Source organism: Pocillopora verrucosa, chromosome 8, assembly GCF_036669915.1.
Source record: "Pocillopora verrucosa isolate sample1 chromosome 8, ASM3666991v2, whole genome shotgun sequence".
NCBI classification, from domain to species: Eukaryota; Metazoa; Cnidaria; class Anthozoa; order Scleractinia; family Pocilloporidae; genus Pocillopora; species Pocillopora verrucosa.
Window position 1 is genome coordinate 8,222,213 of NC_089319.1, and position 27,046 is coordinate 8,249,258.

Below are 27,046 nucleotides of genomic sequence, written 5' to 3' on the forward strand. Positions count from 1 at the left end.
TGCGTTAACTTTCTCCACTCTGTCACTCTCAACGCCTTTTATTGAGCTTGATTCTTGATTAGCTGGCTGCGCGTGCAGACAAAATTCTGCGCCAAATCTATGACGTAAGAGCCGATTGTTGATTGCAGTTGTTAATCCATATTCATTAGGAGTTGTAGAATTTTCAGCAACCACGCTTTCCGTCGTAGAGTGAAGACGTGTCGTCCGTTGTGTAAGACATAAAGTTTCGCACGACGCTTCTAAAAGGAAGAACGCACTGGGCCTGTAACAAAGAGCAACGAAAAACGCCTATGTCACAAAAACAGCAGGTGAGCTTTGCCTCTGGAAATTGTCGCCTCGAGCTCCTTCAGAGATCTTGACGAGTCACATTATCTTGGTTCAACGACGTACCACGATTCGGTTGCTTAGTCTGAGCGGCTATTCAACTCAAAATTTATCTGAATTAGTGTTGGCTTCAAGAAAAGCAAAATATATTCTTGTATTTTTAGAGAAACGCTCAAACAAAAACGTTTTGCTTTTTCAATCTGTCGGTTGCTTTATTCTGTATTTGAATGCTGCCACGTGGAGGTGTGACGACTTCTTCTCCGTGGCCTTTGCTTCATTGTAACTGACATCTTAAACAACTGATGCTGTAATTTCTGTAATTGTGTCGTGTAAACAATCACACAGAATTTAATTTGTAGTTTTCGTCTACATGGAAAATAAGCATTCCCGGATCACATTCATATTTTCTACTTTCAGGAAGAACGCTGTCGTCCGAAGGATGGAAGAACAAAGATTCTGATCAAGAGAAGACACTGGAATCGCTGAATTTTTTAGTGGATACTGCAAAGATAAGAACTTCAAAATAATTTGACAATACTAGCAAAAATGGTGGCCCTAATATGCCCTTACAATTGTTATGCGAGGTCTTTGATCTCTTTAATTGTCTTTGAATGGGTTAAACTGATTACCTGTGAGTGAAGAGCTCGCAATTAGCCACCATTTTTTGAATAGCGTGTTGTGTTACGGATTGTTACGCAGACCTCGGTAAAATTTCCGCACAGCCCCATCCTACACTATGCATTCAGTTCTTGAACAGAGAAAACAATGACAAAAACAATGCATTTCCATTGGGAAAACAGATTTGTTTTACAATAGTATGGGGCTGTGCGGAAACTTTACCCAGACCTCGAGCGATCTTTTAATTTATTTGAACTACTAGCTATAATTTGGTGAAATCTATCTCGGATATTCTTGTTTCATCGATTTAAAGACAGAAACCAACTGGAAACTGATATAATCCTGGCTACGAAATGCTGACACTTAAATCATTAATTTCGAAGCTCTGATTGCTCATTGTTTTTGGTATGCTTACCAGTTAGTATCACAGTTTTCTCCCAGTTGATGTCGCACAAAGGTGATATTAGGAGGTTCTGTAAGAAAATAATTCGGCTGAAAAAATGCCAAGTGCAGCTCAAATTGAAATATTTTGATAAGTTTAGTTGATTCTGCGCATTTTCTTCACACCAAAATCACTCTGCTGAACACTATAAACGTACGCTATCTTCAAGGAATAACTCTGACAAGCTAGTGCACTAACTTGTAGAAGAATGTTGACTACAGACGACACCAGCTATCCTCACCGTACAAGCGACTTAAAAAACCAACGCAGTGACCAACGTATCAAACAAAACAAAGTAACTTTACCTACTAATCTAAATCTATTAATCTACGGACGAATGCAATTTGAGCCTGACAGACACTACCACAAAACTGATTAATCAGTTTTTTGAAACCAAATTTTTACCGTTTAACTCATAAACATTTGTTCACTCGACCCTGATGCCTTGTACTAACGCTAGTCACCTTCACGACTACTCTCAACCGAACGATCGTAATTTACGATTGAAAACCGAATTGCATCAAAAGGAAAAATTTGCCGAAAACAAATCGATTCAATCGAAAATCAGCATTGCCGACATCAACTGCATTGTCTGTATTAAACTGTAAATTTAGGAGTTTTTCATTCAAAAGAAAGTAGTTGTTTTTCAAACACGGAGCAAGACTTCAGTAGAGTGCCATCTTAGATCAGATCCGTTACTTTGTGCCATCAACTGGGTTCGGTTTCTGTTTAAAGTAATATATGTTTCAAAACTCAAATGCCTGATCACGAGCTATGTCGAGACTCCGAAGTTTACCGCTTCATCAACCAGTTTAAATTGACCTCTTTTCACAAAGAAGAAATATAGATTTTCGTGTTTTGAGAATAGTTTATTCGATGAAAATTAAGATGGTGGATTCGCAAATAGCTGAAAAGAAATTTACAGACTGCGGGAAAGAGCCAATCTTTTGACCGGTAAAAAATAACAAGTTGCTGGCGAAGATTCTTTGTTATGAATCAATATAACTGTCTTACACGAGCAAGAAAACCACATTCTTATTTGCTCAACACAATTTTCAATTTTGCCGGTTAGAACACGTTAATTCCAGACCAACATTGGAAAACAAAAATATGGCTCAAAATCAGAGAATTTAATAGTTATCCAAATAAAAAAAGTTATGTTTTGTTGTTGAATACTTTTCCATATATTGGTGACGAGTTTCATGAAATTTAAAAATTCGAAACATGTTCGTTGTTTTAAAATTGAAATTTATACAGAAAGGTCGTGGATTTTATAAAAACCGGCAAAGCGCGAGCCAAAAAAATGCAAATTAGTTACATTTCAACCTAAAGCTTATCGAAAACATTTGAGTTTGTGTCCTCGCTCTGAAAAGCCTAGTAATTTTGATTATTTTACAGTGATGGTTGTCTTTTTGCTGGTTTACATGAAATTACTTCTTTGATACTTGTGAACTAAGTCGCATACGGAAAAAGGATCACTTGTTACCCTTTGGACCAGGCATTTGGTTTTGAAATGTATCGTAATTAGTTTATTTACTCCTTATTGTTTTGTTAGGGAAGATCTTTTGTGCAGTCACTTAATTGGTGTAACATAAGAATGCAAAAAAAAAAAGGGTGATGCGCAAAAGTTTAAAACTTTGATCTTCAAATTCAGTTTGGAAATGAACGCGTTTGACGACGAAATTTGAGACAAATTCGCCCCAATAATTCAGCGTTAATAACTTAAATTAAAGGCTAAAATCAAATTAAAAGAATTTTCTCCAACCACTTCATCTCTCTCAAAATTCCGCTCGGGTCTAGTTTACGAAACTTTTTGCCAAATTGTCGCAGTTCTTAGCTAATAAAGGCTAAAATCAAATTGAGAGAGTCCACCCCAATTTTTCTTCATTGACACCGTTTTCTCAAATTTCTAGAAATTGGACACTAATCAAGAATTCTTGGCTGTTGCGACTAAATTGATTCTACTTTTTTTCTCAAAAGCTCAGCAGAGTTATTATAGCAAACCGCCGAGGGAACAACTTAGAGTCAGTCCTCACGGAAAACCAGAGCTCGCCGGACTCAAGCGGAATCTCAAAATTGCATTTGACGAAATAGAGTTGGAGAGCGTTGCAAAACTTGCTAAATTGACCATGCCATGCCAGGAAGTTGCTGATGAGGCAATCCTCACGGATGGTAGTGGGGGAGAAGTTAGAGCGATGGCAGAGGATGCGGTAAAGAACGTCAGAGGGCAGACAGACAGACATTGAAGAGCGGAAAGACCAGTTCTTAAGAACTGTCGAAAGATTGCTCAAGCCGTCGGAAAGAAAGAGACATGTCATTGGGACAGAGACGAAAAATGAATAGGGGCGGAGACAATACATAGTTGACAAGACGAAATGACCTGGAACCGTTAAATGTTGCGGAAAAACCTTTTTCCCCCGCTGGTGCGTTTAGATACCACGTAGACAAAACCGCTTTTAATCCTCGTGGTATCTAAACCCACTAGCAATGTGGAAAGTCGTCGATTTCATCTTGGAGCAGATTCGTAAAGTCAGTTTTAAAACGGCTCCTTTAGGAGCTCACCAAATACTCGAAAGTCAATGATACGAATGCTTCAACTCTTCCGAGTCGAATTATAATTTAGCATAATTTCAGCAACTTTTTATTGTTTTGAGCCGCAGACGAGTTTTCACTGCTGCAACTTTTCGTAGTAATAGTCAAGCCTCATTCGCTGCTCAGAACAGTGTGCTAAAAATTCACCCAGAATGTAATGCAGTTCTGCGTTACACTTATGAAGGTATAGGAGGTTCCGAATGACAAATACTAAAAACAAAACAAAAGAACGTCAGAGGGCAGACAGACAGACATTGAAGAGCGGAAAGACCAGTTCTTAAGAACTGTCGAAAGATTGCTCAAGCCGTCGGAAAGAAAGAGACATGTCATTGGGACAGAGACGAAAAATGAATAGGGGCGGAGACAATACATAGTTGACAAGACGAAATGGCCTGGAACCGTTAAATGTTGCGGAAAAACCTTTTTCCCCCGCTGGTGCGTTTAGATACCACGTAGACAAAACCGCTTTTAATCCTCGTGGTATCTAAACCCACTAGCAATGTGGAAAGTCGTCGATTTCATCTTGGAGCAGATTCGTAAAGTCAGTTTTAAAACGGCTCCTTTAGGAGCTCACCAAATACTCGAAAGTCAATGATACGAATGCTTCAACTCTTCCGAGTCGAATTATAATTTAGCATAATTTCAGCAACTTTTTATTGTTTTGAGCCGCAGACGAGTTTTCACTGCTGCAACTTTTCGTAGTAATAGTCAAGCCTCATTCGCTGCTCAGAACAGTGTGCTAAAAATTCACCCAGAATGTAATGCAGTTCTGCGTTACACTTATGAAGGTATAGGAGGTTCCGAATGACAAATACTAAAAACAAAACAAAAAAAAACAAGAAAAAACTTTAAGGTAAATTTTAAATTCAGTCTTGATACTAAAGTAGGCGGAAGCGAATAACCAAGGTCAGAGTTCGTATGATTTTAAAAACTGCAGTAAAGCTCTCTAATGTTGGAAAGCCCGGTACTGCAACACTAGTTACTCGTGTAATTTTGATTCACTTTCTTTATTCACAGTAGTCACTCCCTTCGTCTCGCGTCGATCCTAACTTCTGATCATAAAACTCGCAATATCCTAAAACACCCTTGTCTACGGTCGCTAAGGTTACAAGTTTGACGTCACTACTTCATGATGAGTGAAATCCTAAGCGAATTGATTTGTTTACAAGTCACGCACTAATTACTTCCGACACTTTCCCGACATCTACAACCTGGTACCTTTCTGTATATCTGACCTGATATCCCGCTACAAGCCTTCATGAAAACCTCCCTTTCTTCTTCTAATGTACAGCTTATTCGTGTAAAGTCATAAGTCAGCTTTTAAATAAAATGCGCCTTGGTCATATTTGGTATAGAATATGGGCACTGGTATAGGTACACTCGTGAAATAGGAACATGCTCTTTAAATCCGCCTTCCTACAGTCAAAGATAACGGCCATGGAACAAAGAACGAGTCCGACCTTGAACGTATTATAAGCAATGTTCAAACCAAGTTGAAAAATACCTTTAAGTCATTTTCATTTTCAGCCCTTAAATATATATCACCCCTTCCAATATATATTACATTCCTTTTATTAATAAACATACAGTTGTTTATTACAGTGTTATTTTCTAATATAGTACTAATATACTTCTTATGTATTACATTCCTTAATAATTTATTAATAATAATTTCTTCCTCTAATATATTACATTCCTGTTATAAGCAAACACACAATTGTTACAATTGTTTTATTGCAGAAGTAGTAGTACGAATTGTCCTTTAACCTACAGTAATTACAATTGTCTTATTACGGTGTTATTAAACGGTGTTATTATAAATAAACATACAGTTGTTTATTACAGTCCTATTACTGTGTTATTTTCTAATATACTTCTTATATATTACATTCCTTAATAATTCCCTAATAATAATTTCTTCTTCTACTGTACTACATTCCTTCTATAAGCAAACACACAGTTATTACAATTGTCTTATTACGGTGTTATTTTCACCCATCCGACCTCCCCCGCCGCACCCACCTCTGATAAACAGTTTTCTTAAGTATTTGCAAAAGTTGTTTACTTTGTGGTAAAAAATTTTTATGTCAAACGCATGCGTTTTGTGTAACCGAACGTTTGTCCAAATACACATGCGTATTACGAAGATTATTAATACTAAAGGTAACTGTTTAATACAGCCGGTGAGAGGGAGGGTAGAGGGCTGTCAGATCCTCATTTATGCCTCATTTAGATCTTTATTCTTGAGGTGATTATTTTTTAATGAAACCTGCGAAGAGAGGGAGAATAAAGTTCTAATGAGGCAAAGTGTAAGGTTACGGTTCACAATATGACATCAATACGCATGCGTTCAAAACCGAGCCCCGTAAAGACGACAATTCATAGCCATTTTTTGCTACAGACCACAGGGAATATGAGCGACTATCTGTCTAATATAAGAACACGCCTAAAAAAATTACTTTCCCCTATCCACTAGTTGAAAAGTGCCGTCGTAGAAATTGTCCTTTAACCTACTTTTCAAACGTTACAAACCATCTCAGGAACTGGAAGAGGAAAATACAAAAAAACTTTTAGGAAAAATTTCACATTTTTGACTTAAGTTGAAAAGATAACTTACAATCCAGACAGACGAATTTTGCAGATGAGCACACAACCGATCAATATATTTATCTACAGAATTTAAAGATCACGTTAAAGAAATAAACAACATTTACTAAAGAATGAAAAACGCGCCGAGTGCATAGTTGAGTTATATAAGACATATAAGCACTTGGGAATTTTTAAGAACACGAGGAAGTGCAGAGAAACAAGAGCCGAAGGCGAGTGCTTCTCGCACTTCTCGAGCGCGTGCTTTATGGAAATATAATGAACTGGTTCAAATTCAAAGTCACATAAGATTTGGTTCAGTGAGTTATCCTGCAGGTCTTGTCGATTAACATAAACAACAAAACTCATCAAGTTTGTCTCTGTTGTTGGTAGAAAACATCCAAATAACTTGCATGTCAACACAACGATTCTTTGTGAGACACTACCAGTTCTCAGACTCTCATTTGTACCTCCACTTTCAACTGAAATGAGAAAAAAATTAACAATAACACTAACGAAATTCAAATAAAAATGACTAAAAACTGAATACTTATGAACAATAAGATAACAACCTAAAAGTGTGCTACATACCAACGTAAAATGAAATCCGTATAAAGAGAATCTCAGCAGTGCGCAAGAAACTAACGTACATTATCATATGACCCGTACAGCCTCGCGCATCCACTTCCATAGAAAACCATAATAATAGCTGCCGTACATGTAAGTAGGGCCGAACGGGTTGAAGTTAGCAGGAGGGGGGCGTTGCTCGAAGGTTGCTTAACGGGCCCGTAAAGCTGTTCTGTTTTCCTTCAAGATGGGGGTTTCAAGTGGTTTCATACGGCACTTTAATTGAATTGAACCGATTAAAAATAACGACTGAAATAACAACTTTCCAGTCTTCGTAAAAAGAATCATAAAACCACTTTGGGATCAGTAAGAAAGAATTCCGCAAACACATCGAGAAAAATCATTTTTTGGAGCATGTTATTCCAGTTTGCTTCCAGTCTCAAAGAAGTCAGACATTTGATAATTAGGCTCTGTGATGCATGATTCTGGAATCACGTCAAAAAAGTTCTTTTTCAGCAAATGATAAACTATAAAATCAGTGAGATAAAAACGTAAAGTTCTGGAACATACTATTTTAATCTGGTTTGAGCTCGGATATTGTTGATAATTAAGCTCCAATACTTTTATTGAATCACGTCAGAAAAGAGGGCTGTGTCGTGCAATTATTGGAAAACACTCTAGAAGAAATTGAAGGGACAAAAATAACTTGAGTGTACTCTTCATTTTGGTTGTAGCTTAGCTGAAGAGCTCAAACATCATCAAATTTTTGAGCTCGTAATTTTTAATGAATCATTTTAGAATGACATCGTATATCAGTTGATAATAAAACTTAGACAGTTGATGATAAAACTTAGGGACAATTTGAGAAACAAAGATCTTGTCATGACTCATTTGATTAAATAAATGTCCTTCCACTATCAGCTTTCGTGAAACAAAAAAATACTAAAAGTATTCATGGATGAATTAATTCATCAACAGAACATTGCTGAAAACAACTGCAGGCCACCTCAATCAGAAGGAGATCCGTTTAATCAGAAAGTGAAGAGAATTACCCATTTCTTAGTTTGCAGTTTTTTCTTCATTGTTAAATGAGTTAGTTTTGAATTGCAAGCATTCGGTAAATCTAGGTTAAATCGTTCAACACAAACGAATAGACCTAGATAGTTTATTTGTTTTAAAAAGCCAATTATCTCACCTTTTGAGAAATTATCAGGTACTTCTTTCCTTTCGTGACTTTTTCCGACGAGATGTTCTAATTATCGTCTTGATACTGTCCTGGAGAGAAAAAAAAAGAGACTGATAGATTATGAATACGTACTACATACCTCAGTGATTTTCGTTCAAAATAGCAAAGGTCAATTGCAACATCTGGATTAAAAAAAACCCATTTTCTGCTGACATTTTCTCATCGAACAAAGGCATTACGAAATTTTACTGAACTAATTTACCAAGCATTCGAAAACAAAATGTGTAATTATTCGGGAATAACGAAGCTAACTTTGAATATTGCTCCTTTAACTGAGAACTACATGTGTAATTGACAAGCCTAGTGTCGCCATGGTAATTTAATACCAATGTTTGCCACCAAGAGATACGGAGCGATACGGCTTCATTTAAAACTTAAGTTGGTCTTAAATCCACCAGATTTAATATGACGTTTTGTTATAACGTTTTTGGATTACCGTTTCAATTTACTCTTTCTTTAGCTAGGTTGAAAGCTAACGGAAAGAACAAGTGCATTCAAAACACGCTTTAGGTCAACGCTCTACAATCATAATAGCTCGTTAAACAAAATTTACAGGAAAGAAAAGAAAAGTAAGCAAATAAGCAATAAGTACCCTAACGATAAGGGACAAATTTCTTGTGTTGCCAATAAAGGCACGTCCAAGAAGAACTGTCATGGCGGCTGCCTCCGAGGATTTGTTTTCCATTTTGCTATGGGTATTACTCTCTTTCTTCTTACATTTGACTCTGTTAATTGAATTTACAAGAGCCATAACGAGAAAGATGAACACTGTATCATTATACAAATGTATCGTTCCATGTAGAGGTAATTTACCTGTAGAAAAGTGACTTAGAGAAAAGCATGTATCCTCGACAAGTTATCGGAACCACTTGATCCAGCTATAAGAAACACTCGCCGGCCTGGACAGATTAGATACATATATATATATATAGATCCAAGGCAATAAGGTCCAAATGTTTCATGAATCCATAGAAGCTAAAAAAGGCGTTCAAATATTCTTGAAGCTCATAAATTCTTTCCACGTGCAAGACTGAGCACAAAATGACGTGAATATTAATTTTGAAAATTATTTGTAATTCAAATAAGTTTTCGACTTGAAAGGCGGGTTCAGAATAAGCGACATCGAGTTCCTCGGTCTGATCCGTTCAATTTTAAAACGCAGTAGGATGCTTTGTTTTACTACATCTGAATATTCAAGTCTCCTCAGGTTTTTTCCGGTAATTTCCTGTGAAAAATTTTGCAGGCAGTGCATTCTCGTGCATATTAAACTATCCCTATGGGCTCCACGACGAACGCTCTTCTTTCCATTTGAGTATTCTTACACACATTTCCTCTTTTTAATAATTAAGTCCAAGAATAGAGCGAGCAAGTGAATACAGGTTCATACCTAAACTACATACACTGTTTTCTTTTTTTATATTAGAATTTTTTTTTTGGTGTCAGTAATGCAACCGTGTAGACGTTGTTGAATTAATTTAAAAGAAAGAAAAGTAACCTCAAGAGAATGCTCACTCATCGACAAATTCTTTTTCAAAGAATTTTTAGGAAGGGATGACAGGACAAGAGGGTGATTTGGAACTGTACAGGAATAAATGGTAACGAAAAAAGCGCCTAGAATGGGTGGTCAAAGGTAAGAACGTATGAAAACGCACATCAAAGCAGGGAAATGCTCACCAATGTGCACAATTACGCAGCAACGCGTAGAGGAAAAGTTTGCGTTAAGAATGCGCGGGAATACAGTCAACGTAAGGAGACGGGTAGGAACGCGGAAAGTAAACGTGTTTGCGCATTGAGTTCGGAACACAGATGGTGTAGTAACACACGGGAAGTGGACAGCACGATAGGCGATTCAAAAACGCACACGGAACGCATAGAAGTTCGAGGATACACGTTAAACGCAAAGGATAAATATAAGTAGGAGCCCCACATAGTCATTTCCACGTATTTATTGAAGCAAGTTCGTTCTCTCTGCCACTAGTATGTACTCTAAAGGGTTGAAAGAACCAGGAAATGCTCAAGATTGGACTCTAAACATAATTTCGTACAATTTCAATTTTCTTAAAGTATGTAACCTTTTCTCCTCTTAAATAACTTATGGGCTAACAAATTCAACCTACAAATAATATCCTGCTGCAGATGTATACCACTCTGATAGCGATTCCTTATACGAAAACCTACGATTTAAAATCCATTATGTACAGATTATTATATATACCTTATGGACCCCTTAAATGCGAAAATAAATGTTGTGTTAAACAGAGACAAGGGACGTGAATGAAATTTTTCATTGAGCAGATAGTCTAAATATATATATAGGAAAAAAAATTATATCTGAACCATCACAAATAGAAAAGCGTGGTAGCTAACAAGGAGAATAATATTGGAAACGAAAAGGTTTCAAAAAGTAGCAAACGGATCAATTGTTAAGGGCGTGACCACCTAGGGGGTGGGGATGGGGTGGACTACTCAGTTCAAGTCGTGAACTGATTATATAGTGCGTAGTACTGCTAATGTAACGAAAGGAGGACACACAAAATTCTAAAATTATCTGTCCTATTGCACAGACCCTATTTCCACTGGATAAATCTCTCTTCAGTGGATAGCGAAGTACGCTTTGTTAATATCTGTCCCCGGTTGTTCGAAGGTCGGATAACGCTATCCACTGGATAAATCTCTATCTGCTGAATAACGCTATGCGTTTTTCCATCACTTATCCGCTGGATAGCATTATCTGCCCTTTATACGACTAGACCCTGGCTGACTGCGATTCATCCGTTGGATAGCGTTCATTATTTTAGTATCAGCTCTTTGAACAACTGGGACCGGCACTAGAGCGAAACTGCACACAAATCCGAGAGACCTACTTCGACGACCAACAGCTCCGCCCTGATAAGGTATTCTCCCTTACCCAAAGTAGCATCTTAAACCTGACTAAGAATATTTATACCTGCATATCTGCAAATTAAGCTCTTGCTTTGGTCAAGAGAACCTTGGTAGACGGTAGATGACCTCATAAATATTACTGACTCGTTATCAGAAAGTAAATTTTAAGTACTCAATTATCATTATGGACTCAGCAAGTCCAAATTTGCCTCTAATGGGAATTCAACCGCGAACAAAATTGTCCATTATTATAACTAGAATTAACTTATGTTTGACTGCCGCCGACTTAAAATATTCCTCCCTTTTATCGATGAAAGATAACAGAATCATTATTATAAATGTAACTGATCCTTTTTGCTTTACGTCGACGGTGAGAATTCTTACAGATGGACCACAATTTTATACTCTTTGGATTTCAAACAGTTTGACATCCGTATCATACCAGATTGGGGGATCAATGTTCCTGAAAAACAGAATGCGAGTGAGTTGAATGTCATGGCTGTTGAACTAAACTTTTTTTCCATTTTTTACCTTTTTTCCGTTTTAATATTTCATAACTGTTTATTTTTTTTTAAAAACTGAGGGCTCGCACGCCTCGATTTTCCCACCAAAGGTTGCCGAGCGCGCGTCAATTTTCCCGCCCAAACTCATTTTTGAATTAAAAGTAGTTAATAGGTTTCTGCTTTCCTTTCCCCCTTACAGGGTTTACAGCGTGCGGAACGCGAGTGTACACCACTTAACGCGAGTGTACACCACTTAACGCGAGTGTACACCACTTAACGCGAATGTAGATGTGAATGTAGCTTTAACGCGAGGATAAACTTTGCCACTTGGTTTTAAACCTCTACATTTTCCTTAGAGAGCTGATTACTTATTTTTTTTGTTTACCTGAGGTAAATAATTCCCCACATATAAGTTCGGAACCACATCTGAGTACCACTGTTGGCCTGTAACGGAATGATAGACATTTAAGAGTGTCATCAAATTCTGCCTGACGGATAAAACCACAGCAATTATCTCTGAAGAACTAACAGCACCTTTTGGCTGGGGGGATTTCGTGAGATCCAGCTACCTTAAAAGGATCTCACACAAAACTTACTTCCGAACCAAAAAGTTTTCGAGCGAAAAATTCCCAAATTTCCGAAACTTTTCAACAACCCTGTAGCTGAATACTCATCCTCTTGTTAACCCTTAGCACCCTAACATCAGTATGCATATTCTCCATACTGTTCTCTATACATTTCCTATGGTTGTGACAAGGAGAATTCAGTGTTTAACGATCAAGAGCTTCTTTGGTTTGTGATCATTTCCTTTATTCTCGTGACCTTAATGTTTGATTTAATGGAGAAATTGTAAGGAGAAATTAGTTGCTTGTCACCCTTAAGGGTCAAAGAGTTAAACTTCCACGCGCGTACACTAAACGTTCGCAAACTCTTCGAGACACCAAATGTAACAGAAAGCGTGACTCATCAGTGGTTACAGAAGTTTACATACCTGGTATTTTCTGATTAAGATTGGATGTGGCACAGGTAGAAGACCGACCAATGTGCCATGCTGAAGAAACTTGATTATTTCAGACTCATCCGTCAAACCCCTATCAAAACAACAAAAATACATCAAACAGAGCCGAAAAAAAACAACAACAAAAAAATACAAAACTGAAAGTAACATCATGAATGTTCATCATTGATGATTAACTTACTTGTCTATGCAAATCTTTTCCACTTGAGGAACTAAAACTTGAAGCATTCTCATTATCGTCTGCAGTGGAAGCTTCTGTTTCCAAGACTGGACCTACAGAATGAAGAAAAACCGGAACTAAATCCACACACGATTTTTTTAAAGAATATATTTGATTTTAAGATTAAAGAAGGGCACTCACGACTTAAAACAACTCTGGGTACGTGCCACGATGAGCCTTTTTGAGGATGATGTAAGATCAAATTCTGAGAACGGACATTTGAAGAACTTTGCAATCACCATTGGAGAGAGTTTATGTTTTGATAAAAACTTCAAAGTGGAAGATTCACTCACCCATTCAGGCGTTGCTACAAATGGCCCTGAGCTTGTGACAGAAACAGATCGTCCAATAGATTTTCTCTCTGTGCGGGATGTTCCAGGGGTACTGGGTGGGGTTGCTTCCCCAGGGGACCGTGCTTCTACATCACTAGTTTCTGATTCACTGGCAGGATTGCGAACTTCTTTCACAGACACTAGGACAAAAAGAAAGAGCTGTTGTTAGCATGTCCAGTTTGTGGCACTGCTAAATAATCATGTCCGCTTAACAACACTCAAAATTAAATATAAATAAAGCAAAGTGCTAACTATTGACTACATACGGACCTATCTTGTTTGCAATTTGTATCATTTTTTTTTTCCATTCCTGCATTATTTCAATTCCTTCCTTTGGGTCGTTACTTCTATGTATTTCTTCTCTTTCCATGTTAATATGTTGTCGCTCTCTTCATTTTGACAATCATTTTCTTTTTTGATCCAAAACTTATTGCAACATTTATTCGCTTACTGTCTGCGGACATCTCCGGTAAACCCTCGGCCGCTGAAGCACTCGTTCCAGGCTTCTTTTCTTCTCCCTCACTGCCTGAGGTCTGGGCATCCCTGATAGAAAATTCAACATTTTCGTGACCAACTGCCGCATAAATGTTCATGCACTCATTGAGAAAATGGGTTAACCCTTTCACTCCCACATTTCATTACTGTCTACTACAAAATTACTATGATTCTAGTGTGGAGAATTTGGTATTGGATCAACTACTGATCTCCCAATTGACATTTCTCTTCGTTCTCATCACTTATCTGCTTGATATTGTATTGATATTGTCAGAAAAAATTCTGTCTAGGTCACTCATGGAGTTAAAGGGTTACAGCTGTTCACGTATCATACATCAGTAGGGAGAATTAGCGGCTACTCTAGCCACGAACAGTTCCACAAATGAAAACATTGTGCACAGAAATCTTACTTGTCTGAACCTTGGGATGTAAGTCTCCTTCTTGGCTTCTGAACAGTAGCAGGATCGGTTGGAAGATTTGCCAACTTCAGGAGAGAAAACGGTCAAAAAATAATTGCAAGTGAAAAGATAAACTCGAACAGCATGGACTCACTGCCTTTGCTCAGACTCTCTCTTAATATTAGTCACTTCTAGCCTAATGCTGTAAATCAATAAAACAACAACAACACTAGTTTCCTATTTTCTCAAGTACTAATACTCATTTTTTCAACATTTGATATTGGTTAGTTCACACTGAAAACAATTAGTACACTATAGGTTTACGATGAGCAACTAAAAACTTTACTGTATGAAAGCACAGAACAGCTAAACAATTATTTAAACAAACGAAAGACAACTTCAACGCCATAACTCATACGGAGCTTACCTGGTGAAAGATATTTCTCTTTCTTATAATTGCATACACGAGATGAGAGTTTCCTAAAGTAAAAGAAACCCAGTTATAAAAAGGTTACAGGAAACATATTCAGTATGCAAAAATCATTTGTTTGTTTTTTGTTATGACTTTTTTCATATATTTTTACCAAAATTTATGGGGAAGTATTGTGCAAAAATAATAAATGTGAAATGGGCGAATTTTGTTCTTTGTTCTTGCGAAGTTTCTGTAAAGGCTCAAGCAAAGTTTGTGCAAAGATTCACAGCTTTTCAAATCACATTTCCCTGAAAAAAAGGGCACTATTTCTTCAGACATTTGTGACAAAATGTAAGTTTGTCTTGATAACCAGCTATTGTTCAGGTCATTAACCTGCATTCCTCCCAAACAGAGAGGGAGAAAAGAGAGATCTCTACTGCAAACTACAAACATCATTAATGTATCTGTCCTCCAAGAGCTCATACATAAGAACTGATACGTAATTCAACTTATTATAGAAAGTGTCATACCATCAAATTGATACTGAATGATGTTATTAAAGATCTCCAGCAAGAAAAACACTAAATGGTGATTGGTGGCATTGGAGAACAGGAACCAGGGAGTGGAAAATGCCTGAAAAAACAAAATGGAAAAAATATTCAGCCTACAAGTTTGAAATAGAGGGTAATCTGTTAATGAGGGATCATAAAAAAGGGCAATTACCTGTAGCATTTTCATTTTCATTTTCATAACACAAACAACAAAGTATCTTTGGAAATTCAACTTCAGTTCCCAAGCCCAAATAACCCTTGGAAAGAAAAGCAAAATTGGCATGCTCTTACCTCCAAAAGATGAAGCAATTTATTGGCAGCCACCATTGATAAGGATTTCAAATAGGGAGAAACTGTAAAGAAAAAAGAGTACACAGGGTCAGCTGAGAATGATACTAACTTAAGTGACTTAGATGTGAACTGGAAATAACTTTTGAACATATGAAAATGTGTGTTTGGCAAAATCCAACCTTTGGGTTGCCCATGCAGGCGTGTAAAATGTATGATGTCAATGCAGTGTTTCGTGGGGGTGAAAAACATGTGAGAAGATGATTGACTTTAGTTTGACCCTTGGATAGATATCTGTAATAAACCCCAAGTGCATTGTTCCTGAACAAGTTGCTAAAGCATAATTGCAATCAACTCATTTTCTTGCCCTGATCACATGCAATAATTAAACCATTTTTAATTTGTAGGATTTGTTTTTACCAACATATCTCTGTTACAAGGATACAGACTGAAAAAAAAAATCTGTAACCTTTCACTTGAAGCATATTGTATTTTGGACCTGCTCCAATGGATCCCATGACTTAAACACAACAGTTATTAACAACAGTAATCACTGTACTCTTACCATTGACAATAATTGTCAAAAGACAGTCAAACAGTGGTTGAAGTCTTTGATGTCCATTTGTAATGATCTTATGGAACACCTGTAAAAAAGGGAGACACTAATAAGCTGCATATCCACACAATTGAGCCCAGTTGTTCAATAGCCAAATAGTCCTAATTCCTTTTTACAAAAGCCTGTTTGAGATAATTTTCTCTATTCTCTTTGGAGCATGTTCTCACCTTTATTAGAGCTTTCAGATCTGAAATCAAATGTCACACTAATCCTGGGTTATCTTAATCCTATCACTCCCATGATTTCATTATAAACTCTCCTTATTGTCAGCTATATAATACTTATGATGTTACTTTGGAGAATTTACTATTGGATCAACATAGAGTCCCTTAGTTGATATTTTCTTTATTCTCATCCCTTGTCTGATTCATATTGTATTGATATTGTAAGGAGAAATTCTGTCTTGGTCACTGTGAGTTAAAGGGTTAACCCAGCTTTGAACATCCTGACCCTGATGAATAACTCTCATGTAGGCATGATTTAAAAAAATAGACATATGTAAGATTTCTGGGTAACACAAAATATACTTACAATAACAAGAAAATCAGCATGGGTCCCTGTAAACACAGGAATGTCCATTGGCACTCTAACAGAGTATGGCTTATTGAGACGGACTCCTATCAGTGAGATAATGACACGAAATAATTGAAATCATGACAGTTATGTTAGCACTCGTCCTAGGTATTAAAAAAATTTTCTGCTTTATTGGGAATTTTAAATTTATTTTCATTGACTCTGTTGTTGTCACAAAGTTATGGAAGTATCATAATGAATGACTGAATAAACAATTTGTTCATGCTCTGAACCTACCAAAATTTCTTTCTCCACTTAAAAGCAGTAATATGAACACTCCTATATGCATCAAACCTAGACGAGCTGGAAAAAGAAGGAAAAAGAAGAATGATATATTTACTACTAATTAATAGCTTCCTGCATGTAAAAGCAATATAACCTTTCCTACTGTATTAAAGATCAAACCCTGAGCTGGGCGACTTACATTGATCAGACCTTGCATCATTCAAGTGATAAAGAATTGGGACCAAGATATCCAGCACATCACTGCTCTTCAGCACGTAGAACAGAAATTTCTGTTGGACATTTTTGTTTATAAGAGAATGAACTGTTAACTTGTGATCACTTTAAAAAGTAACCAACAAACTGATGGCAATAAAAACAAAATCAGTCTCTGGTTACCTTGTTTTGGTCACACATCTTCCAAAATAGAACTAGAAGTTCTTGATGGAAACTAACTTTCTTGCAAGAATTTGGAAGATATGTCTGAAAACAGAAAAGACAGTATTTACCACAATGTCCCCTTTAACTGTGACAAAAAAAAAACCTTGCAAATAAAGGTATATTATCCTTAAATTCTGGCCATTCTACTTCTCAGGATATCTTAGGTTCTTACGTGTTTGGGAAATAATTCGATATACATAAATTTCTTGAATTACATACTTGAACAAGAGGGTTATTGAGTAGATTTGCAACACCATGGAGAATAAAGTAAAAGTCCTGCAATGAAATAATTCAACATAAGTATACATATGTATATGCCACCAATTAAAGTGGTTATAACCAGGTTAACCCCTTACATGTAACTCCCATGAGTGACCAAGACAGAGTTTCTCCCTATAGTATCAGTACAATATCAAGCACAAAAGTGATGAGAATAAAGAAAAATATCAATTAGGGGAATATTGGTTGATCCAATATCAAATTCTCCAAACTCACATCATAAGAATTGTCAAGTAGACAGTAAGGAGAAATACTAATGAGACCTTGGGAGTGAAAAAGTGAAATGGCTTCAAACAAATTAGCTTCTGTTCAGAGCCTGGGTTAAATTACTTTACAGATATTTATACTTTGAAATCCAACATTTCACTTGCAAGTTCTTGTATGAATAAACTGCAGTAATACCATATGAATATTTTTACCTCTTCTCTGTGTATTCGTGACAAATAATTACAGAAAAGGTTATCAACTGGAGGTTCCTAAAAACAAAAAAACAACAAAAAAAATTAATGCAAACATAATAAGATACAATTTTTTCATTTAGACAAATATTTACATGAACAGAATCTATGAATCCACTTCAACATGGACTTATTTAAATATAGTTTTTCATTATCACATTGAAGATAAACCTTAAGTATGAGCTGCAACTTATGATGTTACAAAAAGAGAATCCTTAAAAAATTAACACTTGGAGTGGATCTCAACCAGATGCTCTCAGGTATTAGTTGGTCACTACTACCAACTGAACTACAAGCCATCTGTTGGGAGGGAAGAAAACTTTACTGGCATCTTTGTTGAGGAAAATCTATTCACAAAGGGTGAAAATAAAATATGTCTCATTCTGACCTGTGGATAACACATGCAACAAAATGCAATTTCTTCAGCTGTATCATAACTCTTAGTGAGGATCATTTTGTGACTCATTATCATCCAAACGTCTGATTTATAACTTATTTTCTATTTACTATTTCATAGTTCATTTTATTGTTTACCATAATACTATTTGTAAAATCCTATGAAAGTTACAATAAATTATTCAAGCTGAAACAACCTCCAGGCAACAATTTATAAATGCACATGTGGATTGTAGAGAAAAATGCAGGGAACTGTTTTAAAATATATGTAGTTTACCTCAAAAGAGTGTTCTGTATCAGTTCCATTCATTGTAGTTGGGGTGGGCTGCATTGAATCATGATCCAAAAGGACAACAAGCAATTGAGCAGCAACCTCCACCAGAGGTTCACGGTAATCAGCAAACATAAGGTGGTTATATCTAGAAAATAAAAGAAAAATGTTACTATACTCTTCTAGTCAAAATCCCTTTTCATTTTCAAAGAAAATTGGACAGACAAAGTAACACCAACAGTTTAAATTTCCCAAGAATTCCATTGGATCCAGTAATTCAAGCACACATTCTCACATAAACAAATATACATGGTTAAGTCTTCACAAAAACCAAGTAGCCCATTGCACCAGAGTTTGTCCCAGTTTCTCTATGAAATGATCACCTGTGAGAGAGCATCAACCTTACAAGTGATCATTTCATACAATCTCCCAACAATTTCAACACACTTTCAAGAAGAAAGGTGATGAGAATATAAACAATCATCATATCGAGAATAACATTCATTGATATAACTTGTGAACTGCTGCTTTAAGCACTAAGCTACCACATCATACACAAGCACAGAAACATAAATTTTTACATGATACAATGTAATAGTAAAAAAATTTTGTGCAACAAATAAACCTCACATTTTAAAGTTCTCGCCTGTTCAGGATGTCAATCCCTGGGTGCATGGTCACAGTTTACTTTTACAACTACACTATTTCTGTACTTACGGCACTCCGTATCCAAGGGGGTCATATGAGCACACAAGATTTAACAGAGAGGTGAATATTGGAAGAGCATGTCTGATAAAACAAAGCCAAGGAGAAAGATTATAACATCTTAATTATTTACCTTCAAATTGTATTCCATTCAGTTTTGCATTTATTTCATAGTAATCTCAATTCTTCAATTAGTATTTATTATCACTGAGGAAAGTAATAAACAAATGCAAACACCTTTACCTATTCCCAGCTGATGAGAAAAACGACAGCCATTTATTTGGTCTACAGTGATTTTCAGCTACAAAACAAAATTAAAATTATTATTATTATTATTCATAGAATAATAATTTAAAAAATGACTACAATCAACCTCTCAGCCACCACAAATACACTGTACAAATCTAAGTCCTGCTCATTGAAGATCTTTTGAGAAAGGGGAATTTAAATTATACTCCCTCCAAGTTACCCTTGCATTAACAGACTTATCTGAATTATAAAATTCAGATAAAATTTTAGTCCTGTAGCTAGTGGTTACATGAAAAAAAAAAGTTGTTTGCTACCTGCTGAATTCATGTTTAACCGTTAAGTAATTCAGCCCTCGAATGATCAGGGCCAGATATAACTAAAAAAAAATACTTGTTATTGTACTGGGCACAATTTGACCCTTTTACCCCTCTAACACTGAGAAGTGATTTACGTTTTTCAGCAAACAGAATACTATTTTTCAGACTACTCAAACTCATCAGATGGAAATTGTTATCTTGATCTAACACCAACTTCTCACAAGGAACTGTGTAGTAGCTAGAGGGGAGAATTAACAATCAGATCATGGGACTTTAAGGATTAATAAAAGTCAACCTTTCCCTGGCAGCTTACCTGTGGGAGGAAGGTACATTGCTTCAGAAAAACAAGTCAGCAGTAATTTTAGAAGTTCAGATCTGCTGCAATCAAACTGTGGATTGCTAGGAGGGGATGATGCAAATCCAACACCAGCTTCCCTGTGTTAAAGTACAATTGATTAGCCTAAAACTACAGCAACAATCTTTAAAAATCAATCAGTCTCCGCACTCTAGCCAGTAAACAGGTGCCTATCACAAGGAAGCAATTTGTTGTAAGTAAAAATTGAATCCCCAACAATTTAATAGGTTTTTCCTTGCTATTCATGGGAAATTGTGTGATGCAAACTCACTTATTTGGCCAGATTATAAAATAAGGCTGAAACTTAAAAACTATAAAACTAGTGTTGCAGGACACACTTTACTCAGCCCACAGGTAGACTTGTACAATCATTGGGTGTATCACTGGCTCAAGCACTTAAAAATTTAAGCTTCTTTCAGTGTTTGTGCATGGCGATAACATGACAAGACAATTCAATACATGTCAGGCTATATAAGAGTACAGTGTTTTGCATAACTGAAGACATTTACACCATTTAGACACACATTTCAAATTTTAATTCAGGAGGGCAGTGACTACCACATTTCCCGTTTTAACTATCATCCATTTATATCCCCATGTATATGAATTTCACATATGGTCACAGAAGATAAGAATAAGAGAAGTTAAAAAAGTTTCAGTGCTCTTAAATAGAATTTCCACTTTTGGACGATGTATGCTGATACCAGAGGAATACGAATTCCTCAACAAAATTTCATGTTCTGTGTATACATGTGTACTTAACAAGCTCTAAGCAATTCATAGAGATTACAGCACAAATGTCTCACCATATATATTCACAGCTATCAATCGAAGACAGATCCTCAGGCTGATCCTAAAAGGGAGAATAAATCAAGAAAGAGATTAAAATGTACTTTTAAAACACATTCTGGTTATAGACATATTATCATACATTACAATACACTTGAATAAATCACCATTTCCAGCTGTTTTGCCTGTACATGTAACTCTCCAAAGCTCAATCAAAAGATCAAAGGCAACTGAACAGGGTTGTCTAAAAAAACCACTAGGCAGCAGAAACCTGCTGGCTATCTGACCACTTTGCACCATTTACTTAGTAAATTGCCATCAAAGACAGGAAATAAGTATTTCTGAACTGAGTCTAACATAAATGCCAAGCTAAAAGAACTTTACCACTCAAAAATGTCTCAGAATGCTAGAAATAAAGTTTCAGAGGATTTCAAATTTCAGCTTCTCTGAGGAAGCATGCCCACTAACCCCCTCAGAAGGGCATGTTGCTTTACAACAAAACATGCTTTCTACCCCAGCGTAATTCAATTAAGCTGCCTACTCAGTTCAAATCAGACAATTTTTGCTTATTTAAATTAATGATTATCTTGACTGAACCAATGTACAACAATGGCACATGCACTTACACTGTAATATACTATTTTACACAGTGCTAGCGCAGTGAATTATTTTTCAAACATGTCATATCTTATGTTGGAAGACAAGGTAGATTAACTTACTGGACCAGTTTTTTTTGGAGGATGAACAGTAAACTCTGGACAGAAACACAGATCCTGTAAATACAAAACAAAAAAGGATGATCAATACTTAGTGAGTATTCTTAGCATTTCACCTGTAGATGAACAATTTCAAGGATAAACAACACTGTTACACCACTTACTGCAACTGCACTGAGAAGTGTTTGAGCAAGTGGGGGTCTTGCCTCTGCAGCCTGTAAAGTAGAATAAATTGATTAGTCTTTAATTGATTTAACCAGCATCATTCTAAAATAATCCTCCTTCTAAATTTGATTCATTGATTAAAATCATTCAAGAAAGTTTATTCCTTTGACTCATAAGAGTAACTAGCATCTACTTTCTCCTTACAATATCACCCCTGAATCAAACATTTAGGTCATAAGAACTAAGGAAGTAATCACCAACTGAAGAGGCTATTGATTGTTAAACAAATTCTCCTAGTCAGCACCTTAGGGAATGTATAGAGAACAGTATTAAGAATATGTATACTAATGTGAGGGTGTAAACAGTTAAATCTCAGAGGTATTTCTGGCAGCTATTTGAAGGCACTACAAATTAATCACAGGACTAAAACCCTGCTTTGCTGCTACAGTGTAAAACAACTTGCTCACTTGCTCACTGGGTAAATCCCAACCATATCAAATGAATAAAGGCGGTAACTTTCTACAAAAGCTTTGGTGCTGTGTTGGTGGGAGAGTATAACAGGGTAATTTAGAATTATCAACTGAGTTGATAAGTTATAATGGCCACCGTAAAGAGTTTAAAAGTTGACATTTCAAGCATTAGCCCTTGGTGAGAGTGACTGGACAAAGGGCTAGCACTCGAACGTCAGCTTTTAAACTTTTTACGGCGGCCAATTTAAATTATCAACTCAGTTGATAATACTTAATTACCCAACCATACCAATCCAATAATAGGTATGATGGGTACTGAGTTACGTTGTTCACAGCCATTTAAAACCTATTCATATATCAAACAGCTAAACCCATTACACCCTAACATCAATATGCATATTCCCCATACTGCTCTTCATACATTTTGCAAGGTGAGGAGAATTTGTTTAACAATCATTTCATTTATTCTGGGGAACTTTGTGTTTGATACATGAGTGATACTGTTAAGATAAATTAGATTATAGTCACTCTTGTATTGCAGGCATCAAAAGGTTCAAGGTACTTTTGTTTTCTATTTAATTTTTTAAGGTTGTAAATGTAATTGTACCTCTTCGCCCCCATGAAAACTTTCCTCCTGAAACAAAACAAAAATTTGTTTAACAATCATTTTTATGAAGTTTTCACTGAGAAGTAATAATGTGAATATAAAAGCAATCTTCGCAGTAATGAACACTACTTGAGCAGTAGTGAAAATAAGGCTTCTTTGGGATTTGAACCCATGACCTCTGTAACCAGTATCACAGAGGTCATGGGTTCAAATCCTATACAGGCCTGAATTTTTTTGAGGCCTTATTTTCACTACTACTCAAGTAGTGTTCATTATTGTGAAGATCGCTTTCATATTCACACCTTTATCTGCAGTTCACATACATGATTTTCATATAATCACAGTCAGAGGTAATAATCTATGATTGTAAGTAATCATGGGCATGGTCAAAGAGTTACTCTTTGAATATGAACCTCTGTTGAGGCCCTTTACCCTTGCAGTGGACTGTGGTTTGCTTAAATTGCAAAATTTTAATTTACAAAAAGGACAGCACTGTTTTGTTAGAGTCATCAAAAATCAAATAACATCCATTTGATGACTCTTAATTCTTGTGGATGCTGGTTGAGAAATACATCAGGATACACTTTATTATAATAATTATTAAATATTCACACAGCATTTTTTGGTGTTAAATCAAAAGCCCCTTACTTTAAACCTGGTTACAACTCTCTGCACATTATGTATTTGTGAACTGAGTGAGAGGGCAGGACAGGAAATATTTGACTCAAGGACATAATGTACAGAGAGGGCACAATGAGGTCTATGTGCCATGAATGAGACCCAAATATTTTCCCACCTGGCCTGACTAACTCAGTCGATAGGCATTTTATCATATGACTAACTTTTGAAAAGTTCAAAAAGTTTGTTTTAACTTAAACAGGACATGATAGACTGGTATGTATGGGAAAACCAAAAAAAATATTTTACAAAACTTTCCTCTATTTTGTTGCGTCAGAACAAGAAACTCACAATTTGTTGAAAAACATGTCTTAGTTTCTCATTTTTGTTCACTGCTATCACTCATTTTCTGTAACAAAAGTGAACAATGTTCTCTTTTTTCGCAACAAAGCCATACAAATAAATGCATTATGGCTAGACAGCTTGTTGCAGACCAGCTCATGTCAACCTGTCCGCCCTACACATGTCAGCATTCACTATGGTTTTCTAAAGGATTATGCGAACAGAGCCAGTCATATGATGAAACACCTTATTTGCTCCCCTTCACTCCCAAGATCTGATCGTTAATTCTCCTTTCTGGCCACCACATATTATTTCCTTGTAAATTAGTTACTAGAATTTGATCAAGACAACAACTTTTACCTGATAAGTTTCACTATTCTCATTACCTGTTTGCTGGATAATATATGGATATTTAAAGGAGAAGTTAATGTTAATCACCTCTGGGACTTTAAGGGTTACTTACAAAATCAAAGTATCAAGGAAAAAAAAAAAGCATACTTCCTGTCCTGGAACAGTGGACCAGAAGAACCCTCTCCAATCTGGATCTTCAAAAATGTACGGCACAAACCGTGTCAACAGACGCACACAGTTCAGGACTGAAACAAAACAAAAGAGTGAGCAATAAAAATGTAGAATATATGATAATGCATTCAACTCTCAAATTGGTAGTGTCAAAATAATTTCCAACAGAAATACTCAGAGTAAAAAGGCTTTTGAATTTTAGAGAAAAGAGCCCAACCATTGGCCCATTTCAAAATGTTTTTTGATTATTAAGCAGTTTTTGATCAAATGTCCATGGTTATCATAATGCTTTAGATTTGAGTTATACCCTTTGAGATGGGTTAAGAGACCTCTACATCTCCTACTCACCCAAACAGAAGCAAAACTCCTTATTAACCCTCAATTTACACCCTGACATCAGTATGCATATTCTCTATACTGTTCTCTATACATTTCCTAAGGTGCTAACAACGAGAATTAGTTTCACCACGAAGAAATTCTGTAGTTGGTGATCATTTCCTTTATTCTCATGACATGTTTGATTTGATGTTGGTATTGTAGGAAAAAATTAGATTAAGTCCCTCTAAGAGGCCAAGGGATTAAACTATAGCTGTTATTATGACTTTATCTTTCAAGAAATTTGAAACAAATCAATAAAAATAAAAACTTACCAGAAAGTTGTTCAGAAGGGTTGGAACAACCAGTCAAAGTGGCATTATGAAGCTTCTCGACACACTATACATAGAAATAAACAAGTGCAGGGTAACATTAAAAAAAAAGTTGTCTTACAACCAATGCAAAAACAATAATAATGTTTTTCACTCAGCTAACTGCATAATGAATATATTGCTTCAAATTGGAGCACAGACATATATCTCTAGTTGATTAGCAAATGATCACCATGACAAATCCTTTTAAGACTTGTTGTTTGTATGTTAATTAAAAGATGCCTTTTTTTTTTACATGTACATGCAACATCTGTTTATTAGCACCATTGGGAAGTCTAGGCCACAGTAATTTGAAATTGTTTATACAAATTAAAAATGACATCAATATGTAAACAATATTTGTCAATACTTCCTGAAAATAGCATGAGGATTACTAAGGACAGATTTTGTCCTTAAAAGACATGATAAGTTATGCCTGAGGTTTGGTTAACCATAAAGGACTCTAGGCGAAATTTATGCATAAGTTTTGCCGCAAAATAAGTGATAACTAAATTTATTCAATTTTTTGACATAGTTGAAAAAAATTTAATTTATCTCACGAAGTTACACCATGAATGCTGCCTGATCATTTTGTTTTTCATTTTTATACAGCAGCAAAATACTGGAATGTGAGAGAAATGATTCTATGGGTACCCTGGGTCTTTTGGCATTTGATTGTATACAATCAAATGGAAAATAAAGATAATAAGATTTTATAAAACAGACGAAATCGTTGGCGTAAATAATTCATAAGTATACTTCAAAAGATCACTTAAAAAATATATCTGCTCCCCTCTGCGATAGGCGAGAAGAAAGAAATTTATCGCTTAAAGTAATAGCACTAGTGACAAGTGCTTCGAAAGTTTATTTTGAAACCTAAAATTGTGAGCATGAACGTCAGAAGATCATAGATGAAGATTTAGACACTCAAGGTCACCTTCGATATCTTGTAAACACTTCTAGGGCCTTTCGATAATTTACTCGATTTATGAAGAATATTCCTTGCTTGGTAAGAAATTAAACATGGTTGAGTTTTAGTCGACTGAAAACACAGACCTCTTCGCGATCATGTCTAAACTATAGAGAACAAAAATATTCGTGTTTGTTGTTAATGAAATTATAAAACATTGGTAATTGCAAGCTAGTCTGTCATGCTCCAACAAAACTCATGGCTTCGCTTACTGTTGTATTGTAAATTAAGACAAAGGCCATCAAAATAATTAGAAAGCAAGGAAATCAAGACGAAAACTGGCCTTATCGATTTCTTGGACAACTTGAAATTCACTCATAACACGAAGAGTTTGAGGAGTGTCAAGACATACACTCACCTTGTAGCAAAGCGTCGCCAAATTTGAGGGATTCTCGTCTCGTAAAGCTCTGATTTCCGAGGCAGGAATCAAAGTAAAAACGTCACTGATAGTCGCCGACGACTCAGACCAAAACTGATCCCAAAAGGTGTCATCTGTCGCTTCGACAGCCTGAAACGATCGACAAAATTGACTTCGGTGAGTTTATCAGGTGAACATTGACTAACAACCGGTTCAGTCCCACAAAACCCTCCGCCAAAGATCTCGAAAAAGACAGCTGAGAATACATCTTCATCACTTTGCTCACCGTCTTTTTTGTTGTCAGCTGAACGACGGCTTTCCTGAAATTTAGTTTACTGTCCGAACCTCCCATTCTAACAACTAAATTTTCCCTCCTCTTTGTAAACTTTTCAGAAAGGTGACGGTGCGCAGCCTCTGTCAACTGCCTCCGCCACGTGGGTTCGGAA

At 36.1% G+C, this 27,046-nt stretch overlaps 1 protein-coding gene and 1 long non-coding RNA gene across 2 annotated transcripts; both read right to left on the minus strand.

The window, feature by feature from the left end:
* Positions 1–6,926: 6,926 nt before the first annotated feature.
* On the minus strand, positions 6,927–9,247 carry LOC136282831 (uncharacterized). Its single transcript, XR_010718462.1, has 3 exons — positions 9,189–9,247; positions 8,325–8,404; positions 6,927–7,044 (listed from the first exon to the last, which is right to left on the minus strand). It is a non-coding gene; the product is annotated as an uncharacterized lncRNA (long non-coding RNA).
* Positions 9,248–10,311: 1,064 nt separating this feature from the next.
* Positions 10,312–27,024, minus strand: LOC131793219 (protein HID1). The gene is made up of 29 exons (XM_059110633.2): positions 26,887–27,024; positions 26,601–26,750; positions 25,237–25,300; positions 24,563–24,660; positions 23,105–23,131; positions 22,027–22,077; positions 21,866–21,919; positions 21,164–21,210; positions 20,316–20,437; positions 19,680–19,737; positions 19,449–19,520; positions 18,738–18,879; positions 18,026–18,082; positions 17,547–17,603; positions 17,286–17,369; positions 17,089–17,179; positions 16,902–16,967; positions 16,623–16,708; positions 16,041–16,119; positions 15,479–15,540; positions 15,167–15,269; positions 14,652–14,704; positions 14,237–14,310; positions 13,783–13,874; positions 13,293–13,471; positions 12,961–13,052; positions 12,753–12,852; positions 12,147–12,205; positions 10,312–11,721 (listed from the first exon to the last, which is right to left on the minus strand). Exons 1-29 carry the CDS (start codon positions 26,950–26,952, stop codon positions 11,658–11,660), a joined length of 2,349 nt encoding a protein of 782 aa, XP_058966616.1. The 5' UTR covers positions 26,953–27,024; the 3' UTR covers positions 10,312–11,657.
* Between the last annotated feature and the right edge of the window lie 22 nt (positions 27,025–27,046).

Coding starts and splice junctions, on each gene's coding strand:
- LOC131793219 (XM_059110633.2), bottom strand. CDS start 26,952: ATGGGAGGTTCGGACAGTAAACTAAATTTCAGGAAAGCCGTCGTTCAG. Junction 18,880..19,448: donor CCCCTTGGATACGGAGTGCC/GTAAGTACAGAA, acceptor TTTATTTTCTAG/ATATAACCACCTTATGTTTG. Junction 17,604..18,025: donor CACGAATACACAGAGAAGAG/GTAAAAATATTC, acceptor ATTTCATTGCAG/GACTTTTACTTTATTCTCCA.